We start from the raw sequence: 27,809 nt of genomic DNA, 5'->3' as shown, positions 1-27,809 counted from the left end.
ACTGTACGGACCCTTTCATCACCCCCATAAACAAGGAAGTCTAGGATTTTTATAGACCCCACCAGCAATGGGCCACCGGCTCCTTCTCTTTGCTTTCTGCTACCCTAATTATCCACCTTGCTCCCCAGTAGCTGCCAATATCCCAAGCTCATAAACCCAATTTAATGGTGATTTGGGGTTTGACCCAGCTCAGCCCTCCGTCCCTCTACGAGATAAAAGGGGGGAAGCTGAACCATGACTTGGTCACTCCTGCCCTCTTCTCCACTCCAGGGCTCTGTCTCTCTGCCTCTCTCTCCTGTCATGTCGTGCCGCTCCTTCCAGGTGGGCTCCAGGTGTGGTGCTCAGAATTTCAGCTCATGCTCGGCCATCATGCCCCGTATGGTCACCCACTATGAGGTGAGCAAGGGGCCATGCCGGCCTGGGACTGGGGGGGGCCTCCGTGCCCTAGGCTGCCTCGGGTCCCGGAGCCTGTGCAATGTGGGCTTCGGGAGGCCTCGGGTGGCCTCCAGGTGTGGCCTGCCTGGTTTTGGGTATCGAGCAGGGGCCGCCTGTGGGTCTTCTGCCTGCATCACCCCCGTCACCATCAATGAGAGCCTACTGGTCCCGCTGGAGCTGGAGATCGACCCGACAGTGCAGAGGGTGAAGAGGGATGAGAAGGAGCAGATCAAGTGCCTCAATAACCGCTTTGCATCCTTCATCAACAAGGTGAGAGGTGGGCCGAAGGTGCCAGGGTGGGGGACAAGACCCTCTGCAGAGTGCACCTGGTGGTCGGTCAGGGACAAGGAAAAGGCTGAAAATCACAAGCCACCCTTGCCCATCAGTCTCTCCAGCATTCATTGTTGAAAGCTGACCAAGCTCAGCACTGAATGTTTCTGCTCCCCACCCAGTTTTTTAGTTATGTCTCTTAGGACATTATTTGAGAAAATCACTAAGGTTGTCTGCAGTCAGACTATAAGAGGAACTTTCAGAGCAGTTTTTAACCAAAGAAATGCCCTTCCTGGTGAGGCTTTCACAATCCAACCGCTGCCTGTGTGCCTGAGCTGTGTTGAGACTTTGAAAGACTCTGAAGTTGAGGATGGGTACGGTGACCCCCAGAATTTGTCATTGGTTTAGGCCTGGGATGAGGGAAAAGAAGACCAGTCAGAGGTGGGAGCACAAGGCGGCCATCAGCCAAATCTTATATCTGTTAAGCCCAGAGCCAGCTCTGAAAGGCTGCAGGGAAGGGGACACTGCATCTGAATGCTGCTGAACTGGCTTCATCGTCCCTCAGCTGCCCTGGGTCTATACCCATCCCCAGGGAGCCTCCTGGGGTCAGGACCATGCCACAGGCTGAGCTGGTGTTTCTCTACAGTTTAGGACCAAGGCTCATGGACCAGAAGCCAGAAGTCCTGGCCCCTAGTGTGGGTCCATTCCTGTTGCCCAAATCCCTGTGCAAGCCACTCACTGCTCAGACTCAGGGACACTGCTGCCTCCTGGGGAAGGAAGGGAGAGAAAGTGGGAGAATTAAAGGAGGTAATGCACACAAGAGTGCTGCAAAGAGGACCTTGTTCGGGCACGCTCCGTTTTATTTTTTAAGCTTTTTTAAGTTCTGGTTATAAACTCATCCAACAATGTGGACAAGGGTCATCAACCTTCTGTGAGGCCAGGAGCCTCCTGCTGATGTCATCATTGGCCACAATGGGGGCAACTTTCCTTCTTCAATATTCTTGAGAAGCAAAGCATGATAAGGGAAAAAAGTCCCAGGACAAAGCCTGGAGACCTTGCTCCTGTGGCCCATGACTAGCTGGGAGACCAGGGTCCACCCACTTAGCTGCTTCTAACCTCAGCTCCAGTCCACAAAAATGGAGGAGGTAGGACAGCAACTGTCCCTATTTCTGTGACCTGGACTTCTTTCCGACACAGCCATGTAGGAAGGGTGGGAAGAGCCCGGAGTCCTAAAACATCACCTTTGAGCTGATCTTCTTCCCTGAGTGCCCAGAAGCCTGGACTATAAGCATCACAGTGGGACCTTAGGATGCAGGTTTGCAGGGTGCTTCCCCATACAAAATCCCAGTAGAAGTTCTGGCAAGCAAAGTAAAGTTCGAAGGGGTAAGTTTTAGTCTAGGCCACAGGGGCAGTGAGAGGCCGGTAGAGAAGGCTGGAATATGGACCTGCCCCAGGCCTCTTGGGGCAATATTCTTTCAACTACAGCACACAACTCCTGTATGGAAGATAGGGATCCTCTAACTGCCCCCAAAGTTGAGGAGACACAAAGACACATCAGGAGCATTGATGCAGAGACCTTAACTTGTACAAATTCCCATGCATTGGTAGTGGTATGTCAGGAAAGGACACAGAACCATTCCACTGTCTTCTCCCAGGCCTGGTTCCCAGGGTCCCCACTACCTGGCAACATCCCATTTTCGGCTGCAGGTCCGGTTCCTGGAACAGAAGAACAAGCTCCTGGAAACCAAGTGGAACTTCATGCAGCAGCAGAGGTGCTGCCAGAGCAACATAGAGCCCCTGTTTGAGGGCTACATCTGCACCCTGCGGAGGCAGCTGGACTGCGTGTCAGGGGACCACACGAAACTGGAGTCGGAGCTCTGCAGCCTCCAGGAAGCACTGGAGGGCTACAAGAAAAAGTGAGTTGGCTCAGCTTTCATCCCATGAGGGTACCTAGAGCGAGTTACAGAAACAACCTGGGCCTCGATTGCCCCATCCATAAAATGGGAAATTTAAACTCAGTTCATAAGGCAGTACAACAATCAAGTGGGATATTAGAGGCAGAGCATCCTACAGGATCACATATTTGGCACGTGGTGGAAGCTCTAATATGTGCACTTGTCTTCATCTCCCTTCCTACCACTCTGCCTAAATAAGGCCCTCATGCTGTTTCTCGCCAAGCATGCTTCACCTGCCACACCTCTACTCTGAGCTACCTACCTGTCCTGGCTCTTTAGTCCCTTCGTAGGTCCAGAACTTCTTCCTAGTCCCAATAGATCCACAGGGCTCTTCTCTCCAAGATTATGCACCTCCTGTTCCCTCCACCTGATAAGCCCCTCAGCCATCCAGCCAGCCCACACTTCCCCTCACCCTTGACTTCCGGCTTCCTCATCCCTCCCCATCACAGCTGGAAATGATCCAGAAAAATCACATGCACTATCAGAAGCTCAAACTTCTTCTTTCTCAGTGCTTTGGGGTTCATGCTTTCTCTCCTGCCCCATGTACCCACCTCAGAACAAGCTCTAGGTCTGATTCCCAGCCTGGAGGAGGTGACTGGTTCATGAAGAGCTGGCAGGAAAGCAGCTCAGGGCTTGCAAGAGTCTGAGGCCAGATAAGTTGTCTCCTGATGAGTCCTGAGTGGGTCTTCCCTGGGAGCAGGGCCTCATGGGAGCACATGCTGGTGGGGGAGAGTCAAGGGAGACACCTTTTCATTGAGGAGAAACAGTGCACATAGACCAAGAGTAACAGTTCCTAAGAGAAATGAGCCAGTGGAGTGGAGCCATGTTGGAGACACTCATGGTGTAGGTGCCAACCATGGGCTCTCTCAGTGGCAGGCAATGTGCTGGGAAGTATAGATGCTCTAGAAAGGAAAAAGGTGGTCCTTGCCTCAAGGTGGCCCAGTCTAGTACACACAGACCACCTGCACCTACACTGGGCAGCTGCAACATAAAACCGAGCAGAAGGGGAACAGATCCCAGGAGGATGCAGGAAGACTTCCTGGAAGAGGCACCATTTGCTTTGGACCTTGAAGCATAAGGTCCCTTTCAATGGCTTCTTCCAAAGGGAGAGCCCAGAATAGACCTCAGAAATGGGTAAGAATAGGAGCAGGCAACAAGGAAGGTCCAGAATGTATCCAGACAGGGAAACCACTCTAACAGACTATGGCAGGCTGTGGGAAGGTGGAGGCTAGCCCCTCGGCAGGAGCAATGTCCTTCTGGAGAAGACAGTAGCAAGGTTGCAGTAGGAGATGTGCAGTTCCAGAAGAGAACTTAGGATTTTAAAAATGGCTAAAAGGAGAGGATGAGATGACATCATTAGTTTCACCACACTTACCCCAGGCTTGGCACTGTCCTATGTGTGGCAGACATCACCTCTCCCTCAAAAGCACTACATGGGAGGGCCAGGGCTACCCTCATTCTACAAGAGATGAAGCTGCAGATGATGAGGAGCAGAAAGGCCAAGTCACCTACCCATCTTGGCCATGACTAGCATGTGACAGAACCAGGATTCAAACCCAGGTGATAGGCCCCAGAGCCCAGGGCCAGGGGCTCTGCAGGAAAGGGGGAAATGGGCGTCAGGAAGCATAGAGAAGCTACTAATAGATCGATGCTGCCCACCAAACTGAGTCACCATGGCCAGGCTGAATCCTGACTGATTCCCTGTGCCTCAGAGGAGCCATGCGTGGGCTGAGGCACTCACAAGTAGCTTGCAGGAAATACTCCAGCTACCCCCGTGTGTCTGGTAAAGTGGGTAATTGCTACCTCTGCCACCAGACTGCAGGTAGAGGTCAGGTTCAGCACCCTTGCAGCAAGGAAGAAGCCCCAGGTCAGCTGGGCATTTCAGGGACGGCAGCCAGTCTCAGGTCAGGAATGACAGCCATGTCAGCGGAGGATTCCCAGAGGAATCAACTAGATGAAGGAACTTTTTCTGCAGCCAGAGAAAATGAAGGTAGCTTTAAAGAGGACTTCCCAAAGGATGACTCATCACAGAAACAGGCTACTGGGAAGTGGGAGGGGATCTGCTTGGGAAGTGGCTGTGAGAAGCTTTGGTAATAACTATCTAGCGATATCCAGAGAAAGGCTCCCTAGGGCCATCAGACAGTGACAAACCTGATGCCAAGACCCCTTCCAGACTCCACATGCCAACTAAAGGCTCTCCTGCCCATTCTATCAGGTATGAAGAGGAGCTCTCCCTGCGCCCCTGTGCCGAGAACGAGTTTGTTGCCCTGAAGAAGGTGAGGGGGAGCCCAGGGAGGCAGAGGCCATTGAGCTGGCCTGGCCAGCCTCCGACACACAGCCTCTGGACTGTGTCCAGACATGTCCATAGCTATCCCTTCCCCCAGCCAAAGCATCCCTCCCACCCTCCCATGCCAGCCCCACTGATCCTGGAAAAGAGGAAGGCCAGAGTCTTCTCCTGCCCCCCTTGCAAAGGGGCAAGGACTGACTTGTTCCCCAGCCTGACTCTGTAGGCCAAAGCCAGATAGGGTCATGTCTGCACCTGCCCGAGCATTTGAAGATGCAGCTAGGCCAAATCAAGAATGAAACAAAACTCTGACTCAAACCCCCAAAGATGAAACTGATTGCCATGACTTCTCAGAGATCATGGGACTTTCTAGGCTGAGTTCTGCAAACAGATCAGAGAACATGGTAGGCCAACATGATAGCTCCTCTAAACCCCTGCGACCTTCAGATCCTTCCCCTTCAGGGGGTTGGGTCCAGGCATGGGGGTCCCAGGGCTGGGGACCCTCCCTTCCACTTTGGCTCTACCCTTCATTTACACATGGCCTCCTTGAGGGAAGGTGGGCCCCCACACCTGCCACCTGTGGCCAGCTAGCCTGGGAGGTATCTGGCTGGTGGAGGTCATGGTTCCCTTACGCCCCCAGCTTCGGGTCATGATTCTGTCACTGTTCTGCTGTAGGATGTGGACACGGCCTTCCTGATGAAAGCCGACCTGGAGACCAACGTGGAAGCTCTAGAACAGGAGATCAACTTCATGAAAGGCCTGTTTGAGGAGGTACTTGCAGATATGCTGCTTTCTAGGTGGCTGGTCAGGGACGAGCTGGGTAAGAAGGCTACTGCCCAGTGGGACCCTGGAAGTGATCCCCAGGGGATAGTTGGCACTCAGGGAGTGAGACTCTCAGAAGCTGGATCATCTAGATCCGAGGCTCTCAGGCCCCTTGGGAAAACTTTGGGTCACTGCAGGACAGGGGCAAGGAGGATAATGATGGCTGAAGGCCTGGAACAGCTATAGCAGAGTCCTGTTCAGCTCTGCCATGGGAGGTCAGAGCAGGCTCTCCCCTTCCTGCCCCTGATCCTCAGAGCTCACTCCTCTGCCCCGCACTCCCCAGGAGATCCTCCTGCTGCAGTCTCAGATCTCAGAGACCTCAGTCATTGTGAAGATGGACAACAGCCGGGACCTGGACGTGGATGGCATCATTGCTGAGATCAAGGCCCAGTATGATGACATCGCCAGCCGCAGCAAAGCTGAAGCAGAGGCTTGGTACCAGTGCCGGGTGAGCTGGGGGTACAGAAAACAGGGCTGGGGAGTAGGGAAGAACAGAAGCGAGGGAGAAGGGAAAAGAGAGAGAAGATAAGGAGGGTCAGGGGATGACCCCCAGGAGGAAGGAGCATATAGGGCTGGACCATGCCACAGTGCCAGGAAACCCCATAAATCCCCCCATATTGTTCCTGCCAGGCCTCAGGCCAGGTCCTTGCAGAGCATGTAGGAGGGACCCCACAGACAGGTCAGGCCTGTCACCAGAGCGCCCGGCTTTATTTACCTTCAGACACACTAGAAGTGCTCCTTTAAGCAGCCTTCAATAAATCTAATTGGCAATGATGGCAAAGAGGACTCTGGGCTTGGAGACGTGGGAGGAGGCTGGTGGCATGGGATGGTTACTAATGTAGAGCAGAAACAGTGATTAAGGTGGCCCAGACTTAGTAATTAGGGGATTGCTGGGAGAGCAGGGGAGCCCCTGAGGGCAATTTGATTTAACAAATACTATCATCTCAGTGTCACTGCCCTGTCCATGAAGGGCACCGTGCATGCGTCCACTCACTGATTCATGCCACTGTTCGTTGAGCATTCATGGTGTGCTAGGAGCTTGAGATTCAGCAGCAAACAGAACAGACAGCAGCAGCCCTGGCCTGCATGTCCCTTTCCTTCTTAGAGGCAGAGGTGAGGGACAGACAGTGAACAAAACAATGAAATGCAGAGGTTGTATTTTGGTGGTGTATGGAGAAAATAAGGTCAGGGTAGAGGGTAGGGAGCATTGTGGAGGGTGGCTTAGACAGAGGGCCAAGGAAAGATGACCTGAAGGAGCTGGGTGACACCAGGATACCAAGAGTGAGACCAGCCCAGTTCTCAAGGAGATTACAGCTCTAGGGGCAGGGGAGTGTATAACTAACCACCATGAAAGACAAAGAGCTTGCGGTGATTGCCAAGGTCAAGCAGCAGATGCAAGGGGTTGGAGACAGAAGCAACACATTGTGCCTGAAAAGGCAGAGGCATTGTCAGTAAGTGAAGATGCCAACAAGCAGAGAACTGGAGAAGAGGAACAGAAGGAAGGAGACATGGAGCAAGAGAGCGAGGTTCTGGTGTGCTGTGAGGGACCTGGGTCCAGGCGGGCAGCTTGGGGACTGAGTTGCCACACATATGCAGGGCTGTGCCAAGCACTTTGAAGTGCTTACTGAAGGTAGTGGGGGACTGCCACCCAGCTAGTGCCTCAAGTACTACTCTGCCTATTTTCTGAAGATCTGTGGTAACCATAAATAACCAACCCTGGCCTGGAGCCAGTCCTGGCAACTAGTCTGTGGCCCATCCATGGCCAGCTTCACCCTGCTGGCTCCTCCTCTGGTGGTTCCTGGGCCACCCATCAGGTGGGCTCAGGGGACACATGCTCATTTTCCCATCCTCTTGTCAGAACCATAAAGACAATCCTATGAGTTAGAGATTGTATTTAGAGAATCAAATTTTTAAAATATATAGTTAAATTCAGTTTTTACTCTTTTCTCACATGACAGAGTACAAAAATAGACTGTCCAGTATCACATCGCTAGGGACTCAAGTTCCTTCTAGCTTTCCGTTCTACCATTTTAACACATATTTATGTTCCCTCATGTCCCAGGATAGCTATACATCCATGCTCCCCAGGAAGGAGAACAATAGAGGGTAATAAACATGGCGGTTAAGTCATTCCCCACACAAAGAGCTCTCCACAAATCCCTACCCAGCAATGGCCGTAGACCTCATTGCACAGAAGCTGAGAAATATTCTAGGTTCACAGGGTTCTGGTTTTGGGTTTTTGTTTTTTTCAGGGATACCAGAGATTAAACTCAGGGGCACTTGACCACTGAGTCCTATTTTGTATTTTACTTAGAGACAGGATCTCACTGAGTTACTTAGGGCCTCATTAAGTCGCTGAGGCTGGCTTTGAACTCATGATCCTCCTGCCTCAGTCTCCCGAGCCACTGGGATTACAGGTGTGTGCCACCATGCCCAGCAGGCTTCTGTTTTAAGGAGAGAAGAGTGGCTATTTATTAGGCATCTGCAGATTTTTTCCCACAGTAGCCAAATAACCAAAAAGCCAACTTGACTGTGCTTATCTCTTGTTTTTCTTTGCCTTATTTGTCTTTATGGTGCTGGGATCAAAGCCAGGGCTTCACACGTCAAGCCCTCTACCACTGAGCTAGAACCCCAACCCTTGTTTTTTGCTTTTTATGAAAGCTGTTCCCATCCACCATCAGAAAATCTAAAGTTGGCTAATTTTTTTAAACAATATATAAATGTGATCTGTATACAGTTACTCTTCAGAAATGGAATGCAAAGTGACAAGTTTTTAAAAAGTGTTTAGCCTAGGTAAGACATAACTTTGCATTTTGGTTTTGATTGTTTTGAGTCATTGATCTGTCAGTATTCCAGGCTAAGCACAGAAACCCCTTCCAAGTTCCGGTGGAACATCTAAAAGGGAAAGTCCTCAGATGGCTAGGGCTCTGGGGCAGAGACAAAGGGATCTGATAGGAGAGGTGAGGATCTTGGCGCTTGGAGGGTAAGTTAGCAAGCCTGAAGGCCCAGGGCTGAGGGGTGAGATGGAAATAAGGAGCAGCCCATGGAAGGACATCAAAATGGGTCAGAAACGAAAAAAGGGATTGAAAGCAGGACAAGTCTCAGAAACCAGAGAGCACCCAAGCTAGGAAGTCACTGGAGAAAAGACGAACAGTGAGAAAGGGACCAGGAGATGTCACAGTGCAGAGCCCAGAGTTCTGACATCTCTGTCCTGGCAGTATGAGGAGCTGAGGCTGACAGCCGGCAACCACTGTGACAACCTTCGCAACCGCAAGAACGAGATCCTGGAAATGAACAAGCTGATCCAGCGGCTGCAGCAAGATATTGAGACTGTCAAAGCTCAGGTGAGGCTGGGGAAGGCCTCGGCTGTGGGAGCCCAGCGCAGGCTGACTTCCCTGTGGGTTCTGAGGCAGGCCCAACCCCCCTGGAGCACCACAGAGGAGGAACCAAACTGGCCGCCTCGCTGGTGATGAAGCAAGTTCTTTCCATAAGAGCTTACCTCCGCCCTCGCCCCCAGATGCTAAGCATATCTAAGAGGAAATCTCAGGTCTCCCTGGGGTGTCTTCCAGAGAAAACAATTCCCCATTCCCAGGAGAGCCAGGTGTCACAATCCCAGGTAAAGCCCACAGCAAATTCAAACCTGGAAGGTGCCACCACATGTTCTCTGTCCTTCTGAGCACCCAGCTCAGGGATCCAGGGGCCCCCAGTGACGCCATCCCATGCCCTCTCCCCCCAGCGCTGCAAGCTCGAGGGCGCCATAGCCGAGGCAGAGCAGCAGGGTGAGGCGGCCCTGAGCGACGCCAAGTGCAAGCTGACCGGGCTGGAGGAGGCCCTGCAGAAGGCCAAGCAGGACATGGCCTGCCTGCTCAAGGAGTACCAGGAGGTGATGAACTCCAAGCTGGGCCTGGACATCGAGATCGCCACCTACCGGCGCCTGCTGGAGGGCGAGGAGCACAGGTGAGCTCTGGAAGGCCCGGTGGGAATCAGTATCACCCAGCCCTCCGGGAAGTGCTGCCATTACCCACCCAAGATCATGGAAAACCCAGAACAGTACACAGTCCTGGAGCCCTCCTGCTCCGCATGATGAGGACAAGAGAAGGGGAGGTCCCACCGAGAGTGCCTTGCTCTGGTTCTTCCTTTGTTTTTTAATTTGCGTTACTAGGGGTGCAACCCAGGGCATCACATATGGTAGGCAAGCTCCCTCCCACTGCATTCTTTCTGAGGCAGTCACCTTGTCTTTTTCTCCCTCCTCTCTCCAGGCTGTGTGAAGGCATCGGGCCTGTGAATATCTGTAAGTACATGAGACATGGCCCCAGGGCTCCTGGTCTTGGGAGTTGATAACACAACCTACAAGTGGGCGACACTTTACCCAGTCCTCTCGGGCATCCCCCACCTGACAAAGAGACCTGGCTGAATGGAGAAGGTCTCTGGCAGGCCTATCCATAGTTTGGGTGTCACAACTAGGAACAGATGCACAGCATGGTCTCAAAGTCCCCAAGAAGCCACACAGACAAGAGGTTGCTTTGCTAGAGGGCCAGGGTTTAAAGTGGACACAAAATGGAGGGAGAAGACAAGCAGAGACTGAGAGGGGGTGAAACATACATCGGGCCTGGCTTTGTCAAGGCTCTGAGGACGAGGGATAACCCCATGGGGACCTCCAAGCACTGGATGTTCCTAGGGTGGGGGACACAGAAGTTGGTAGCTGGAATGGGGTGCTCTTGGAGGCGAGTGGCAGCAGGTGGGAGGTGTGGCCTGGCTGAGAGGTTTCAGGGAAGCTCCCTCAGAGGCACGCAGGGTGAGGCCTGAGCATCACTTCCTGTTCCCACAGCGGTAAGCAGTTCCAAAGGCGCCGTCCTGTACGAGCCCTGTGTGGTCAGCACACCCATGCTGAGGACAGAGTACTGCACGGGAAGCACAGGCGTCCTCAGGAGCAGCGGGGGCTGCAGCGTGGTGGGCACCGGGGAACTCTACATCCCCTGCGAGTCCCAGGGGCTCCTGGGCTGCGGGAGTGGGCGGAGCTCCAACATGAAACTGGCAGCTGGGGCTAGCTCCTGCGGCCACTAGTGGTAGCACTGCCCCCAACACTGGACACCCAGGGGACAGGGCTCCTCCGGCTGTTGAACCCCCACAGGGCCAAAGGCTATTCCAAAACTCTGCCTTTCCTGTACTGACTCCAGAGACACCCTGGGATTTCCACTTGGGGCTGAGCTGACCCTCAAGTCCATCTTTATTTTCAAGAGCCATCTTTCTTGTAGCTGGGTGCAAAATCTGAGCTGGGACTTGGGGTGAGGTGGGTTGCAGAGAAAGAGGATGCATTTCTCCTGTCCCCCTGGAACTAGCAACAGTAAGCCCAGGAATGGCAGTAGCCCTAACCATTTCATTTCCAGATGAAACCAAATGGGCACATCACAGTTCTGCTTTGCAGAAGACCCCACACAAGCCTCCCCACCTCCCTTCCCTCTGGCTCTCATACACCTATGAAAAGTAAACTTCTTTTAGCGCCCTCCTGAAACATGCAAAAGGTGTCAAAAGGAGACACCCCCAAATCCCATTCCGAATTCCAAAGCCAAGTGCCAAGAGTCCAAATCATTCAGGATCTGCCAATGTCCTGCCAGCATAGAGACTAAGAAACAAGTCTTTGGGCAGTAACTTAACTTGCACAAGTGTGTTGAATTCAAACTACGCAAATGAGTCTGTTGCCTGAGCTCACATTGGCAGGAGATGGTGGGAAATGCCTAAAACCAAGGGTAAGAAGACCTGAAATAGTTACTGGACAGATGGACGATCAAGAACTGACATTATTTACTCAATGGGATCAAGCCCTTCCCCACACCCCGCCTTCTGTACATAACCTCCAGCTCCTGCTTCCTCCTTTAGCTCCTCTAGCCTTGGGCTTTGGGTCTATGTGAACTGTCCCCATGACAGTTCTGTGGGGCTGCCCCAACCACTTGCAGGCTCTAGTGTAGAGACTGGGAGAGGGAGGAGGAGGTGCCTGACTGACCCACCTTCTAGGAGCCCTGCCCACCTGGGATCCAAGTTCTCTGCCCCAAGCTTCTGGGCTCTCTGTCCCCAATAAACTGACTTTGTTCACACTTTGAGAATCAGGATTGCTCACTGTGTTCTGTGAGGGGTATGAGATAAGGCTGAAGGGAGTCAAAAGCTGTCTTTGGGGACTGGTAATGGAAATGAAGGCTTTTCTACCAATGGGAAAACAACATACTTGATTTGCAAATGGCCTTTGGAATAAATATGGCTCCGTGCAATTCGTACCTAATACCCGCACATCACACCCCACTAGTTTGCATGTGACTTGCCTGTGTTAAAACAGCAACTGTGTTGCACAGAGGCCTCCTCACCACCTGGGACCCTGCATACAATCTGTAGAAAACCCATGGGGCTCCCTATCATGTCTAGACTTAGCAGCACCCAAATCCTGGGCTCTATTCCCTGTTCTGGACCATTCCCAGGGCCTGCACAGCCATGGCCTGGGGAAAGCAGTGGAGATGGGCAGCAGCCCAGCAAGGAAGGAAGCCAAGGACTCTCCAATCTCCTCTTCCCATTTAGAAAACCCTGAGACCTGGAGACAAGATTCAATGGCAGCGGTTCTGCCCTCTGCGAGGCCCCAGTGCCCTTCCCTGTTGCTTCAGTGACCCCTGAGACAGCCTCTCCTCTGGGGCTCCCTCTCCCTCCTGAGAGCTGGGAAGAAGCCCTCCCTCCACAGCCACAGAGCACCCACCCAGTGCCAAGCCCTGCTTTAGAGGCCATGATACAGAGATGACAAAAACACCCTCTCACCCCTGGAGGGACTCTCAGCCTCATTGAGGAGTCATAAATAATGATGCTAAAAAGTATGAGAGCAGCAAGAAGCAACGAATGATTATGCAGAAAAGAGGGTCAGAGAGAGGCTCACAGGGAAGATTGCAAGGCCAGAATTTGACAGGAAGCCTGAAGGTGTGGATTCAAGGGCTGCATGTTCAGTCACACAATGTATATTTATCAAGCACACGCTTGGCTCGGGCCATTCAGTGGCTGGCAACACAATGGTGAACGAGACAGCCCCGTAGGAACAGCAGACCCAGCCCCGAGGGCCCACCATAGGGAATGTAAAATGGTGGGACCACTGTGGAGAACAGACTAGTAGTGCCTCTAAATCTCGAACATGGAGTTACCATATGACCCAGCGATTCATTTCCTAGGTAAATGGCAAAAGAAATGAAAATACACACCTGCACAAACTTGCAACATGATTCAAAGTAGCCAAGAGGTGGAAACAACCGAAGTACCCATCAACAGATGAATGAAAGGGATGAACAATATGTGATTTGTATCCATACAATGGAATATTATCTTGGTCGTAAAAAAGAATGGAATACTTATATCTGCCACAACATAGGTGAACTCTGAAACATTTTACAAAGTGATAGACACTAGACACGAAAGACCACCTATTATTTGATTCCATCCACATAATAAATGCAGTAGAAGTCCAGAACAGGGAAATCTAGAGAAAGAGCTGAGTGGCGGCTGCTTAGAGCTGGTGGAACAGGGCGATGGCAGCTGGGGGGATAGCTAAAATTTACTTTTTATGGTTTTTTTGGTGATGAAAATGTTCTAAATCAACTGTAGTGATGGTTGCACATATCTGTGGATAGACTAAGCCCATGGAATTGTACACTATAAATGAGCATAGCAGCTCCATGAGGCTGTTTTATTTAAAAGGCAACTGACCCAAGACCATGGAATGTACAGCTCAGCAGGAATACACACTGGAACGTGAAATTCCAGCTGCAAGGAATGTTGTGAAGGTGGCAGAGCAGAGGGGCACGGGAGGCACAACTGAGGGTCCCCTCTTGAGTCCCAGGACTCCAGAAGCTGCCCAGGAAAAGCAGCAAGAAGCAGGTAAGCCTGGATCCTGAAGGCCAGCAGAACCGTGAGGGGAAGGAAGCCAGTGGGAGCTTCCGGTGGAAGGACACCTGCCCAGGGCCCAGCAGAGCCTGTGATTCCAGAGGTGTATTCCTTGTATGAGGAAAGGATGGGGGGATGGTGGGCCTTGGGAGCTTCAGTTTCACTTGTATCCTTGTCACTCTGGACCTGGCCCTGAAGCCAGCTGAGCTCCCAGCCAATAAAAATTCAGCCCTAAAAACAGAAGTACTCTGGAAGAGTCACCCCAAGATTCCAAGGAGACTAGGCACCTCTATCTCACAGATGACTCTCTGAGGCTCAGGGGATGCCCCCTTTAGATGTTCGAGCTGAGTAAAAATTAAAATGATCCCTTGCCCTCCCAGAGGGGCCTCTGGCCTGGCTGCCATCCCTTTGAGACTTTGGTTCCAGAGGACCTGGGCCTTTAGCAGAGTTCTGCCGGGAAGGTAAGGCCATCTGGAACCATGTACTAAGCACTACTCATCCCGGCAGTGGGCGCCCAAGCTCAGCGTCCTGGGCAGCCCCCTGTAGGATATTCCAAGGACTCCCCCACTCCTGGTGTCTGGCTGCAACCCATTCTCCCTTCCTCACCCAGGGAGGAGGTGACTCAAAGCAGGCGGGACAAAAGCGCCTCCTGGTGGTGCCCCAGTGTTCTCATTCCATTCAACTCAGTAAACACCTCCTGAGCTTCCTTGCACTCTGGGCCAGCTCCCTGGGTGCTGGAACACAAAAGGAACCCGCCTCGGTGGGAGCAGACTAAGAACTGTCTACAGCAAACCAGAGCTTCACTACATTTGACTTTGCCTGGAGAATCCAAATTTCAACCCCAGGCAGAGAGCCTGAGAGGACAGCCTGGGGAAAAGCCAGGTCGCGGGTGGTGGAAGGACCAAGATGGATCTCCTTGTTTCTGACTGTCTTCCCAGAATGTCTCCATTTTCTTGTCCCTCATCCTCCTCTGGCTCTCTAGTACTCACCTGGAACCTCTCCTGTCCCACAGTCCCTGACCTGATCCGATGGCATATCCCCAGGTGCCCACTGCCTCTGCCCCAAATGGTCCCTTCCTCACTGTGGTCCCAAGCTCCCTAACTGCTGCCTTTCTCCAGTGGGGTTACTGAATACACAGAAAGAATCTTGGCAGGAGCTTTGATCGGGGACAATGACTTCCTAAATGGCACAGTGACCCAGGGTCACTGGATCTGATAGCAGAAAGAAGGTTTCCCCCGCCATTCCAGCACCTAGCTACAATGCTGGGCATGCAGGAGCACTCAGTGAAGGTTTGTTGAAACAACTACACCTACCAGGAACATTTTCCCTCTGACCAGGTGGCACTTAATGTGAGGAATGTCCTGAAAACCTCATCCTTCCTGCAGGAGGGGGCACCCAATAAGAGGGGGCACTTTATCTCCCCCAGGGAGATGTTTGCCTTCCAGGCAAGTGGTCATCAGTCTGAGCGGGCAGAGGTGGAGGTATAGGCAAGGGTGAACTCAGCCTCCCCGCCCACCTCAGCTCCTTCTGCAGGGGACTCCCAATGTGCTTTCCCAGCAGGGACAGGTCTCAGCGTGAGAAAGAAGCTCCCCAACCAGTGCCTCTCTCCAGCACAAACTCATCCCGGGGCTAAACGGAAGCACTCAGAAGGCGGCACTTCCAAAGCCTGCTCAGCACCTGGACTTCCCTTCTCATCCCCCCACCCAGCACACACGCCCTGCCATTCCGCTGGCCCAGGGTTCCCAGACCCTGCTTAGCCAACCAGCAGTGGGTCCCCTCCCCTGCCACTCAGTCCGCCTCCCTCCTCCACAGATAGCATCATGATGACCCAGCAGTCGGCCAGTGACACAGCTGAGGAGCTGCAGCTGGGCGCAGCCAGATCTCCTGGATTACATTTGGGTGGACTGACGACAGCAAGAAGAAACTGTCACAGCAGCCAAAGCTCCAGCCCGGAGTTGCCAGGACAACTCCTCCCCACTCTCTACCTGCCACCCCCTTGAAATGTCTGAGTGTTGTGTTATGCATCATCTGGTGAAATGATACCTCAGGACTATAAAGTGCTGATGGTGACAGGGTTATGCTTGGCTGGTCCCAGTCACCCCCACCCCACCCGGCCTGCTCAGGGCTCAAGGAAGCTGAGGCTCGGGACAGCCCAGGAATGCCTAATGGGATAATGAGCCACAGGAGGGGTGTGGGTCACAGGACAGGAATAGGGAGGATTGCTGGGATGTGGAGGGAAGTTTGGGCCAAAGGGAGAGGAAAGGACAGAGAGGATAATGGAGGAGGGAAAGGAGGAGGGAGAGCAAGGGAAAGCAATGGATCTCGGGAAGAGTCGCCAGGCCTTGACCAATGCGCATCCCAGATGTGTTCAAGTGAAATCTCTGGAATGTTGGGAAGTGGGTCTAACTCCATATCACACATGAGGAAACTGAGGCTCAGAAAAGTCAAATACTGTCCCCCAAGATCACTGATATGCCATGGAGGCATTATTTCGAATAGCCAGGGCATGATGACAATAAAAAGCAGACAGACTTTTAGTTGCTCGCATTACTATTTTAAGTTCTCTACAGACAAGCAGCCCTTACTGCCTCCCACCTGAAGTGGGATGCTGCCACCACCTTCCCCTCAGCCCATTGCTGTCCCAGATCAGCAGGTGGCAAAACTGGAATGAACCTAGATCCATCTGACCCCAACGACTCTATCAAGTTCTCTATCCTTGCCAGTGTCCCCTATGCCATCCATCTCCTCCCCTCCCCATTTCACCTCCAGTGGTGGGGGGGGGGGGTCCTCTGGCTCCCTTCCCAATCTCCTGGAACCCTTGCCTATTCTTGGAGGAGTGAGGTATCATTTCTTCCAAGCAGACTCAAACCCCAAAAAAGCAGGGTCTGGAGAGCAAGCTGGACTCGTCCTTCTGTGAGCTCTTGAGTTTTTGCACCACCAGTATCTCCAGGGTCATTCCTGTTCACTTTGAAGTCTGGAGACTCCTCTTTTGAAATATCTGCAAAACCAAATGCCCAAATTCCTCTTCTTTATGCTCCCTGCTCTCCTCTCTCCTTTTTCCTCCTGATTTTAACCTCTGCAGTGTGTTTATTCATTCAGCAAAACTAGATAGCATGCCTGTCACGTGCCCCCACTCTACCGAGCACTGGGGACACCCAAGAGAACAAAACCCATGACAGTCCCCCTTCTTAGAATTTATGCTCCATCCAGAGCAGATAGATAGAAGGTGGAAGGCAATTCTGTGGCGGAGACAATCTCAGATGGTGAGAAGTGCTCAGGAAAGAAGAACCAGGAGCTTGGATGGAAGGAAGAAGGTAAATTTGATCAATGACCTGGAAGAGTTGAGGGACATGACTGAGGAGCTATTTGAGGAAATGTCGCAGCAGTGAAACCAGCAAGTGGGTAAATGTCTAAGGTAGGCATGTTTCTGCCTGATTGGTGGAGAAGCCAGAGGACAGAGAGGCTGGAGCAGAGTGAGCAGTAGGAAGGTCAAGAATGGGAGGTGCACTGGAGAATCTTCCGTGACTTTGGCTCTGAGCACAGAAATGATATGGTCTAACATGTTTTTGAAGGATCCCCCTGACCATGGTATTGAGAAAAGTCTGAAGGAGCAGACAAGGAAGCAGGGAGACTAGCTGGGAGGGTAAAGGGATGGAGCCAGTGAGGAGCGACAGTCTTGAGCCCAGCAGTGGGCGTGGCAAGAAATAGTCAGAGTCCAGATATATTTTGAAGTTAGATTTGCCAAAGGATGGAAGGAGGGTTATGGCAAAAAAAGGGGGAAAGGACGACCCCAAGATGTTTGGTCTGAGCTGCTGCAGAGTGAGGATGGAAGTAGACAGTATTTAGTAGAAATGATTTGGGGACATCTTGGGACACACTAGGTTTGATTTTCCTGTCTGATATCCAAGAGGAGATATCCATTAAGACATGTGTGTGGGGAGGTCCAGAGCAGAGTCCTGCCTTGGCAGTCGCTGATGCACAAAATACTTAAAGTCATGAGTCTGTCTGATGTCACCAAGGTGTAGGCAAAGATGAGAAAAGGCATGGGACTGAGCCCAAGCACACTGTGATGTGTAGAGGTTGGGGACATGAGGAAGACCTGGCTAAGAAAACTAAAACAGAAATTGGGAGGAGGTGGTGCTTAGACATGAAAAGAAGAACGAACAGCAAGGGAACGGAGGAGCTGAGTAGGTCAAATATGGCTGAGTCGAGGGAGAAGGAGGCCCAGAACAGCACTGAACTCAGTGACACAGAGGCCACTGGGAACTTGACTTACTGTTTATTTTCCTGCTTTTTCTTCCTCCTGGATACAAAGCTGATACCTGAATCTACAAAACATAGTGCACACCTGAGCTGGATGCCTCCAGTCCAGAGCACATATCCCCTTCTTAGTAGAATCCCAAGCTTCTCAAAGAATCTCAAGCATCCAAACACAAGTTCTCCCAGGCACAGGACAACAAGGAGGAACCATGTCACAATAGAGAATGTAAAAGCTGAACATCAACCTGCTTCAGGGCCCAACATTGTGGGCAATCACCATATCCAGCTGCTTAGAACTTTTCATTTTCTACCTGGATGATTACTGTTTTGCATCTCTGTACCCTAGCCAAACATTCATCAATAATAAGGGACCTGCGTGGACAGGACTGTACATCAGCCCTATGTTGAGGAGCTCCAAACCTTGGGGTTCACTTTACATGCAGACCCACACTGCCTGGCACAGGGTAGGCTCTCAATTGTTGAATGAACAAATCTCCTTCGAGCATCTCAAGTCAGGTCAGTGTCCACATGACCCAAATGAACTTAACTGTAGATTTAACTTTTACATAAACAGCCAACCCTAATCATGGAGAAGAGATAATGCAAAAGTTTTTTTGTTTATTCAACATATCCACAGAGATGCAAAAAACTATGTTCTCTTGCTATCATTTCTTATTTGGAGCTACACAGACCTCGTCTCCCTCCTTTGCACACCAGCTCGCCTGTCTAGAGGGCTATGTCTGCACAGATGCAGCCCTCGTGGGCCTCCGGCCGTGACTGTTAGCATCCTAACCTTCTGGTGGTTAGCCACAGTGGCAGTGGAAAAACCTCTGAATTTATAACCAAAGCAAATTAATGTCCCCATCATGGCAATTGTGGTGGACTTATGGAGAAAAATAGGACTATAATGTTTATGTGTTTATGTGTTTTTAATATTTATAGGTCTGATGTTACAGTCCTCATCCTGATGAGAATAGGTGTGTCTGAGTTAGCTCATTGTTAAGAGGTTATAGGCATGAAGAGTTTCTGGTAACAACCCAAGCTCATAAATGCCTTCAAATGGCTTTTTGCGTTTTTATGGGGCCCATTCTCAGATCCCCACACACATAAAAGGGGTGAGAGGGACCCACTAGCCTCAAAGGGACTCCCCACTCCATTCGCCCCACTCTGCAATCGTTCCTTGGCTCTCACCCAGGCAGCCACCATGTCTTGTCGCTCCTACAGAGTCAGCTCTGGGTACAGGATGGGCAGCTTCAGCTCTTGCTCAGCGGTGACCCCCCAGAACCTGAGCCACTTTCGGGCCAGCTCCGTCTCCTGCAGGAATGGGCCTGGTCTCCGGGGCCTTGGCACCTTTGGTAGCCGGAGTGTCATCAACTTTGGATCTTGCGCACCCCGGATAGCAACTGCAGGCCCTCATTCCACCCGCTTTGGAGTCGCCTTTGGTGACAGGAATGGTGTTGGTCTGGGGTTTAGGGCCTGCAGTGGTGTTGGTCTGGGTTTTGGATTTGGCGGTGGCCTTGGCTATGGTTTCAGCGGCCCTGGCTTTGGCTACAGAGTTGGAGGAATTGGAGGCCCAGTAGCCCCATCTATCACAGCTGTGACTGTTAACCAGAGCCTGCTGACGCCCCTCAACCTGGAGATTGACCCCAATGCCCAGAGGGTGAAGAAGGATGAGAAGGAGCAGATCAAGACCCTCAACAACAAGTTCGCCTCCTTCATCGACAAGGTAGCTAAGATGGCCGAATCTCTGGGTCTGGGATGGTGAAAGCTGAAGTGCCTTGGGGAGCTCTTCCTCTTGAAAAGAACTAGTCCAGCTCTGGACATCACCTTTGACTCCAGAGCCTTTGGGTGTCTACCAAAACATTGAAGTATGACTTGTGAGAGGTTCTGTTGAGGAACCAGAGAAACTGCTACATGGTGACACAGGCTAAGGCCTGATAATGTCTTCTGTAGGAAGGAGGGACAGCTGAGGGAAGCTGAGGGCATCTGGGAAAAATGAGACCTACTATGTGGTCACTTAGAAATGTCTCCCCACAGGCTGGAAGCACTAGGACCTCAGCCAGGTGTTGGGTGTTGTAAGTTCAAAAGGTTTGATCCTTTGAGATCGTTATATCCTTCATGAGATTTTAGTTTCTGAAGCTGGGTGGCCTCATCTGTACAGGTTTAGAAAAGTTGAGAACGAATTGAACAATTTTCACATATAAAGAAAAAAATGCTTCTTCCCATAAACATATGGCCAGGTTGTCTATGTTGAGGGAAATACAGGTTGCAACACTGGTAGTCACTGACCTTAAGCTGATGCAGAGGAACAGTGATGTGGACCAAATATCTGACCTACTACATGCAGGAGGAAGCTTGAGCTGTGTCTGAAAATGGAAGGGAACCCCCATCTCTAACATCGGGGTGGGAGCTGTGCGTTCTCCTCCAGCTCTGCAAATCTTAGTGGATGGAATAGCTGAGGTGGTAGGTGTGGCTTACAGTCCCAGAATCCCACCTCCTAGTACCATGTCCACCCCAAATGTACTTTCCTCTGCAACACATGCTCTGCCAGGAATGGCTGGCATCTGTTTTCAGATACAGACAAATCCCAGCTGAAGCAGAATCAGTCTTTCTGCCTTCCTGTGAATTGGCTTACATCTTTCTTAGGGGGTAGAAGAGAGGATGGTACTGAAACACCTCTATTTGTAGCCAAGACTAGCTGAGCATGACAAGGGGATCGAAGACATGCCCTTCCAGTGTCACTTGCATTGGAGGAAGAATAAAAGTCAACTCAGGAGACAACGCTGTTAACGTGGAATGGAGTGTCATTGCCAGCCATCTAAAGAACTGGCCAACACGTGGGGACCCGATCAAACACTTCATTTCTTTGCCCCTGTGTATCTAGGTACGGTTCCTGGAGCAACAGAACAAGCTCCTAGAAACCAAGTGGAGCTTCCTCCAAGAGCAGAAATGCGCCAGGAGCAACCTAGACCCTCTCTTCGAGAACTACATCTCCAACCTTCGGAGGCAGCTAGAGACACTGGTTAATGACCAGGCCCGGCTGCAGGCTGAGAGGAACCACATGCAGGATGTCCTCGAGGGTTTCAAGAAGAAGTGAGTGGAGTCTGGACTGCACACGCCAATGCCAGGCACAGGCTGCTCCCCAAAGCAGCAGCCCAGCTAAGGAGGGTAGCTGGGAGGGTGGGAGTTGTCTGACTGCAATACACAGCCTGGGAACAGCACTGGGGACAGTATGGGGTGAAGGGAGAGGAAGAGATAGAAGTGAGATCTAAACCCCTTCGTCTTTATCACCCCAGGTATGAAGAGGAGGTGGGATTCCGAGCCAATGCTGAGAATGAGTTCGTGGCTCTGAAGAAGGTAAAGAGCAGCAAACCCAGACAAACTTCTCCTCCAGAGGGCCAATATTCTGGAGAACCCCCAGAAACAGCCCAGTCAGTCCATGGAGTCAGGGACACGCATACAAAGACAGCAGAACCCAGAATCCCAAAGATCGCATCAGGTTCCCTTTAGAATTTTGATTTGACCTCAAATCACTTCATTGGGTTACTTGGATCTGAGGTATAAAAGGATGACCTCTTAATTATCTAGATTTTCCTGACTGTCAAATGAGCGCTGGAGAATTTGTAGCAGCCGCTTTGGACATCTCACATCACAATGAGGAGAAAAGCCATAGTCACTCCCACTCAGTGACATTCCACCCATTCCAAAAGGCTGTGGAACTTGGTCCTGTGGGAACTGACCACATCTTCCACCCATCTGAAGATATGCCTAGGAGGGAAGGGTAAGCAGCACACAGGTAACGAGTACCTTATCCTTCTCTCTCCTATGCAGGATGTGGACACAGCTTTCTTGAATAAATCTGATCTAGAAGCCAACGTGGACACCCTAACTCAAGAAATTGACTTCCTTAAAACCCTGTATATGGAGGTGAGACTCATCTCTAAGGCATCCACGAGCATCAGTCCTCGACTCCCTAATGGCTTAGCCTAAGCTGACATGTTTTCAAACATTGGTATCATACATCTTTGCTACCACCAAAATCTATGTGCTATGTCAATGGATCTGCAAGTGGAGCAGGCCGAGAAAGCAGGCTTCCCAGCAGCCTGGTTCTGGCCTATGAATGGCCTCCTAGCATGTACAATCCAAATCTCCATCAGCCAAGTTAAGGACAGGGATATAGGAATGTCACTTCCTATCTACCAACCAGATGACTCTGGAAAACTGATTTTCCAGGAGATGTAAGAAAAATTGTTTGTGACCCAGTTAGCCAAACTAACTAGCTATCTTTTGCTTCACGAGTGATCTGTCTGGTCCGGAGCAGACCCAGATAGAGCTGAGTTTCTAGCTCTGAGTGAATACTCCCCAGGAGTCCTGGCCTTGCTTGCCAGCTCCAGCCTCCTGGTTCTGAGACTTGGGATGCCATGTGTCAAAATATGGGCAGCTCTCAATGGACTGTGACCAGCACAGTCACTTTCTGGATGAAAGAAAAGTTTAAACCCTAGCGTGGCTCCTGCTGCTCCTACCAAGTCCCTGGACAACATGACTTAAATATCTAAAACCTAAGCAAGGGAGATTGTTGAAGGGCTATCTCCAAGCAGGTGGCAAGGGTTCTAGAGTCAAACTGAAATGGTTCTCAGACATGTCTTTTCCCTTGCCCCCAGTTTGATGTGTCCTAAACCAATTAGCATTTTTTTTTTTTACCCCTGATGCCACATCCTGGGGACTCTGTGGCAGAGTTTGAGCCACTGATGGGACTCTGAGCCCATCTGTCTGCTGCTCCTCCAACACAGGAAATCCAGTTGCTACAGTCTCACATCTCAGAGACATCAGTCATCGTGAAGATGGACAATAGCCGCGACCTGAACCTCGATGGGATCATCGCCGAAGTCAAGGCCCAATATGAGGAGGTGGCCAGGCGCAGCCGCGCTGATGCCGAGGCCTGGTACCAGACTAAGGTGGGCAAGGAGCAACTGGGGAAGTGGTGGGGCTAGCCCTGTGAGTGGTGGGGGGCTCCTTACAATGGAGTAGAGCCAGGGAAGGTCTGAAGCTCCTAACTTAGTGAGGACTGTGGTCTTAATCTGACCTTCGAAACTTCGAAACATTCCCTTCTGCTCCCAGTATGAGGAGATGCGCCTGACAGCTGGCCAACACTGTGACAACCTACGCCACACCAGGGAAGAGATCAATGAACTGACCCGGCTGATCCAGAGGTTGAAAGCAGAGATCGAGCATGCCAAGGCTCAGGTGGGCAAAAGAAACGAGAGAAAGCCACAGAGAGTGGAGAGGTAGGGCCCCTGGCTTTGGGGAGCCCCAAATCTGATGAAGTCAGGAACCCACCAAGACCCAGAAACACAGGAATGGAGGCTTGGTGCTGGAAGACTTCCTGGAGGAGGAAAATAGGGAAGAAGGGGAGAGCCTCTCATGTAGGAGAAAAAACCTGGGACAGTCTCAGAGAGGGGGAGAGGGTAGAAAGAACAGGCGGATTCTCTGGATCCCATGGACAGCAAAAATCAGGAAGGGTAAATAAAGTCAGTGTGGATGGAAAGGGAGGGAAAACAGTGCTCCACCCCCTGGTGACAGCAAACTACAGGGTCAACATCCCTAGGAAAGCAGCAACCCGAGGTTCCATCCCTGGCTTGGCCCCGGGCTACATCCCCATCAGCAGTGGGCAGTGTTTCTAACCCTGCTTGGGGACCTCTGGGCCCCTGTCAAAGCCCAACTGCAAACTACCCTCCCTGTAGCGTGTCAAGCTGGAGGAAGCGGTGGCTGAGGCAGAGCAGCAGGGCGAGGCGGCCCTCAATGACGCCAAATGCAAGCTGGCAGATCTGGAGGGCGCCCTGCAGCAGGCCAAGCAGGACATGGCGCGGCAGCTGCGTGAGTACCAGGAGCTCATGAACGCCAAGCTGGGCCTGGACATCGAGATCGCCACCTACAGGAGGCTGCTGGAGGGCGAGGAGATCCGGTGAGTGCTCTGGGAAGCGGAGGAGGTCAGACATAGGCATCTAGAAAGGTTACCCACGTAAGGGGTGGTGGCCAGGGGAAGGACTGCTGAAGTAAGCAGCTCCTAGAGGTGACAACACATTTCCTGCAAACATTAGTCTGTTGTCCTCATCTAGGGATTAGAAGGTAGCTCTCCATCTGAGATCTCAAATGTGAAGTTTATAAAGCTGCACAGTGTCTGATGAGTTTGCTGGGCTGGTTGGTTAAAAATAATAACATTTCCTCAGATATTTTTAATTCAATAATTTGGGGATAAGGTAGGAGCAGTGGCGCATGCCCGTAATCCCAGTAGCTCGGGAGGCTGAGGCAGGAGGATCACAAGTTCAAAGCCAGCCTCAGCAACTTTGCAAGGTCCTAAGCCACTCAGCGAGATTCTGTCTCTGAATAAAATACTAAAAGGTGTTGCGGGGAAGCTGGGGATGTGGCTCAGTGGTTAAGAGCACCTGTATTCAATCCCTGGTACCAAAAAAATAGTCTGGGGCTAGACTCCAGGTTTTTCAAAGCTCGCCAGATGCAAGTATAGCCGGGAGTGAGAGCCAAGTGTCCCCTGGTCCACTCAGACAAGAAGAAAGCACTTTTCACAGCAAATAGCTTTCAGTGCCTGTGAACTGATTCATTCCTTTCTCTCTCCAGCATCTGTGAAGGTGTTGGCCCAGTAAACATATGTAAGTAAATTCAGCCTTTCCCTCTTCACGTTTCTCTCTCCAAATTTCCTTTAAACTTGGGCTCACAGGGAGGACTCCCTAGAAGCTCCTTGGCTATGACCAAGACAATCAGGGGAGCAGGAGCCATCTGACCCTTAGACAGGGAGCATGCCTTCAGCTGAGGTCCAAAATCTCTTGGAGTCTGCCTTCCCCAGAGCACAGCATTGACAAAGGCTTGCATGGTCGTCAAGGTGGGAAAGAGTTCCAGAAGAGACTTAGCCCTTTTGCCTTGAGTGGCCTTGTCCTTCAAGGGAACCATCGCAGAGACAGAAGGAATGGAAAGGCCTGTGGCATAGAGGTCTGTCATTCTCTGATGGCAGGGATGGGACAAGCTGAGTGGAAGTTCTCCCTCCTGCCAAATAAACCAAAGTACTGGTTGTGCCCACGGTGTGCAGGACACTGAGCAGGGCACTAAAGGGTAGCTCCAGGCCAGTCCCTGATCTCTAGAGTTTCAATCTTCTTGAAAAGGTGAGTCCTAACCACTGCCACCCTACTTGTGAAAGGACGCCCGGGAGGAGGAACAGGCATTGATATACCAGGTGTGATTTGCTGGAAGTTACAAGACTAGGCAGAATCCAAACCCAGATTTCTGACTTCAAAACATGAGTGTACACAGAGGCGTGGTGGGACCAAGTGCTAATCTGGGTAGGTCAGACAGATGGTCAGAGCTACCCCTCCAGGAGGAGAGTGCCCCTGAAGCAGGGAAGGGGCAGCAAGCAACAGCCCTCTGCAGGAAGTCAAGTTCCAATGGAGATCAGGTGGTAGCAAAGACTCTGGTGAGAGGAGAGGACAGAAAAGACTGTTCAGTGACAGGCCGGGGCTGGTCTACGCAGGAGTTAGCTGGGTTCAAGTCCAGGGGCATGGAGGTGTGTCCAGAGCTGACAAGGAACTCATGTTGGCAGGGTTTCTTGTGTGATGGTGGGAAATGTGGGGATGCACCCGGGGCCCAGACTAATGGAAGAGAAAAGGTCACAGCTTCGTGGAGGCTACTGCTCCAGGGCCTGGATATCCAGCCCACCCCACCCCCACCCCCACCTCCCACCTCCCTTCATCCCTCCACCCCACCAACTTGGACTGGATGATAGTCAGCAGATGGGCCCATGCAAACATCCAGAAGAATTGCCAGAATTCTCCCACTTCGACCTGGACGTTTGATTTTAGTGCATCAGCCTTTGGGTCACCCAGACAAGAGAGGGGAAATGGACCCTGACTCCTCGAGTCAGCCTCACTAAGGGTTTATTCTCCACAGCCGTCAGCAGCACCCGGGGTGGCGTGGTGTGCGGACCTGAGCCCTTGGTCGCCGGCTCCACCCTCTCCCGCAGCGGGGTCGCCTTCTCTGGCAGCAGCAGCATCCACACCGCGGGAGGGGTCCTGACTTCCTGCAGCTCCAGCCTGGGTGGGGCTCGGGGCAGCCTGGCAGGCGGGGACCTGCTGAGTGCCGGCACCAGGGGCGGATCCGTGCTGGTGGGTGAGACCTGTGCCCCCAGCGTCCCCTGCCCTCTGCCCACTGAGGGTGGCTTCAGCAGCTGCAGTGGTAGCCGCAGTAACCGCAGCTCCAGCGTGCGCTTCTCGTCCACTACCACCTCTCGCAGGACCATGTACTAAGCCGAGCCCCAGACCACGGCCACTGCCCAGAGAACCAACTCGACATCCTCTGCTTCTCCAGCCACCTCTCCTGCCCAGTCGCCACCCTGAGCTGTCCCCTGGGGCAGCTGTGCCTTGTCAGGCCCCTCCTGAAGGGTTTTTTCGCTGTATAGACACCCTATCCACAGCCACAGCCAGACTGGCTTCTCTCTGATTTCCAATTTCCTTCCCTGGTTCGTGCCTCACCCTCCATTTCCCAGGGAAATGCAGATCCAGCACAATTCCAGAAGCAGTGCCCCTGGATAGAAAAGGACCTTCAAAGTCAGAAGCAGGTGTTTGGGCCCCAGAGCCACCTGCGGCTTTGGTAGAGCTGGAGCGCAGTGTGGACTGCACAGTGCACGAGTCCCAACTCTTGCTTCCTGCCTCTTGCCTGGGGACACTTCTCTCCTTCTCTTCCTGGCCCAGAAAGACCCACAGTCTTTGGCTGCCCAGGGACCCATAAGGCACCCAGAGTGGTTCTTCTTCCCGTGGTTTATGTCCTGGTGTTTCTCTTCCTGGACTGTTGGTGAGTCCATGAGCTGGGTGGCTGCGGGTGGAGAGGTGGGCTCGGCAGTACTCCAGGCATCCTGCCCTGTGTGGGGTGAGGCCCCGCACTGGCCGCCACAGGGCTTGTGTCTGTGAGCTCCAGGGAGACCTGGGGGTGGGGCGCTGCCTGTTTGTGCTGCTCTTTGTGTTCCTGGGCTTTCAATAAACTTGCCAAGCTAACTTCATCAGGACTCTGGCCTCTCTCTCTGGATCACACTGGGGATAGAAAGGCTGCCTCCTAGAGCCCCTGAGTCCACCCTCCTGAGCACTTGCCAAGGGCTGGTGTCCTGGGCCCAAGGGAGGCATGGGGAAAGAAAGTCTCAGAACCTTCCAAAGAGGGGCTCAGTTCTGCAAGTCAAAGAGTATGGAGGAAAGGCTCTCAGAACAAGACCAAGTAGCCCACTTCTCCCAGGCTCAACTTACACTTCAGAGGTGCCCTCTTCCTGACCAAACTGAACACTTCCACCTGTTCCCCAGGGCCCACCCACTGCCAGGTCCTCTGGGATCATTGCGGGGACCTCCGGGTGTTTGCATCTCTGCTCTTGTTCCCATCCAACTCATTCATCACCAAACTGCGGGAGAGATCTTTCCACATAGAACACCCATCAGGGCTCTCCCCTACTTATAGTCCTCAATGGCTCCCATTGCCTTCCAAAAGCAGCCCAAGCTCCTTACCATGGCTTTTAAGGCCTTCATGATCTGCCCACACCCTTCCTACTGCCATCCTTCCCATGCGCCTCACTTGCAGTCTGTCATCTTCCACTCACATTCAACAATTTGATAAGTGCCTACTACTCATAGCTGGGAACAAGATTCGAATCTTGTCCCTAAAGGAGTTTCCAGTCCAGTCTGATACAACAGGTGCATAAGTAAATAAGGCTTGATGTGCTAAACGCTTTGTTAAGAGTAGAGCTGTTCTGTGGGGCAGAGAAGAGGCCTAATGCAGACTTGGGCATCATGAAAAGCTTCCTGAAGAATGTGAGGTTCCATCAGAGCAAAGGATGA

At 52.0% G+C, this 27,809-nt stretch overlaps 2 protein-coding genes across 2 annotated transcripts; both read left to right on the top strand.

The window, feature by feature from the left end:
* The first annotated feature begins 286 nt into the window (after positions 1–286).
* KRT82 (keratin 82) lies at positions 287–11,842 on the top strand. The gene is made up of 9 exons (XM_079140898.1): positions 287–705; positions 2,413–2,621; positions 4,876–4,936; positions 5,620–5,715; positions 6,050–6,214; positions 8,985–9,110; positions 9,503–9,723; positions 10,026–10,057; positions 10,595–11,842. Exons 1-9 carry the CDS (start codon positions 301–303, stop codon positions 10,828–10,830), a joined length of 1,551 nt encoding a protein of 516 aa, XP_078997024.1. The 5' UTR covers positions 287–300; the 3' UTR covers positions 10,831–11,842.
* A 7,293-nt stretch (positions 11,843–19,135) lies between these two features.
* KRT84 (keratin 84) lies at positions 19,136–26,976 on the top strand (the record flags this gene model as incomplete). Its single annotated transcript, XM_079140876.1, has 9 exons — positions 19,136–19,657; positions 20,816–21,024; positions 21,228–21,288; positions 21,763–21,858; positions 22,722–22,886; positions 23,050–23,175; positions 23,673–23,893; positions 24,565–24,596; positions 25,885–26,976. The coding sequence occupies 9 exons, from the start codon at positions 19,136–19,138 to the stop codon at positions 26,238–26,240; spliced, it is 1,788 nt and encodes a 595-aa protein (XP_078997002.1). The 3' UTR covers positions 26,241–26,976.
* Positions 26,977–27,809: the final 833 nt, after the last annotated feature.

This window comes from Sciurus vulgaris, assembly GCF_902686455.1.
Source record: "Sciurus vulgaris genome assembly, chromosome: 5".
Taxonomy (NCBI): Eukaryota; Metazoa; Chordata; class Mammalia; order Rodentia; family Sciuridae; genus Sciurus; species Sciurus vulgaris.
The sequence above is the reverse complement of the archived record's forward strand: the minus strand, read 5'-3'. Positions and strand labels throughout refer to the sequence as shown.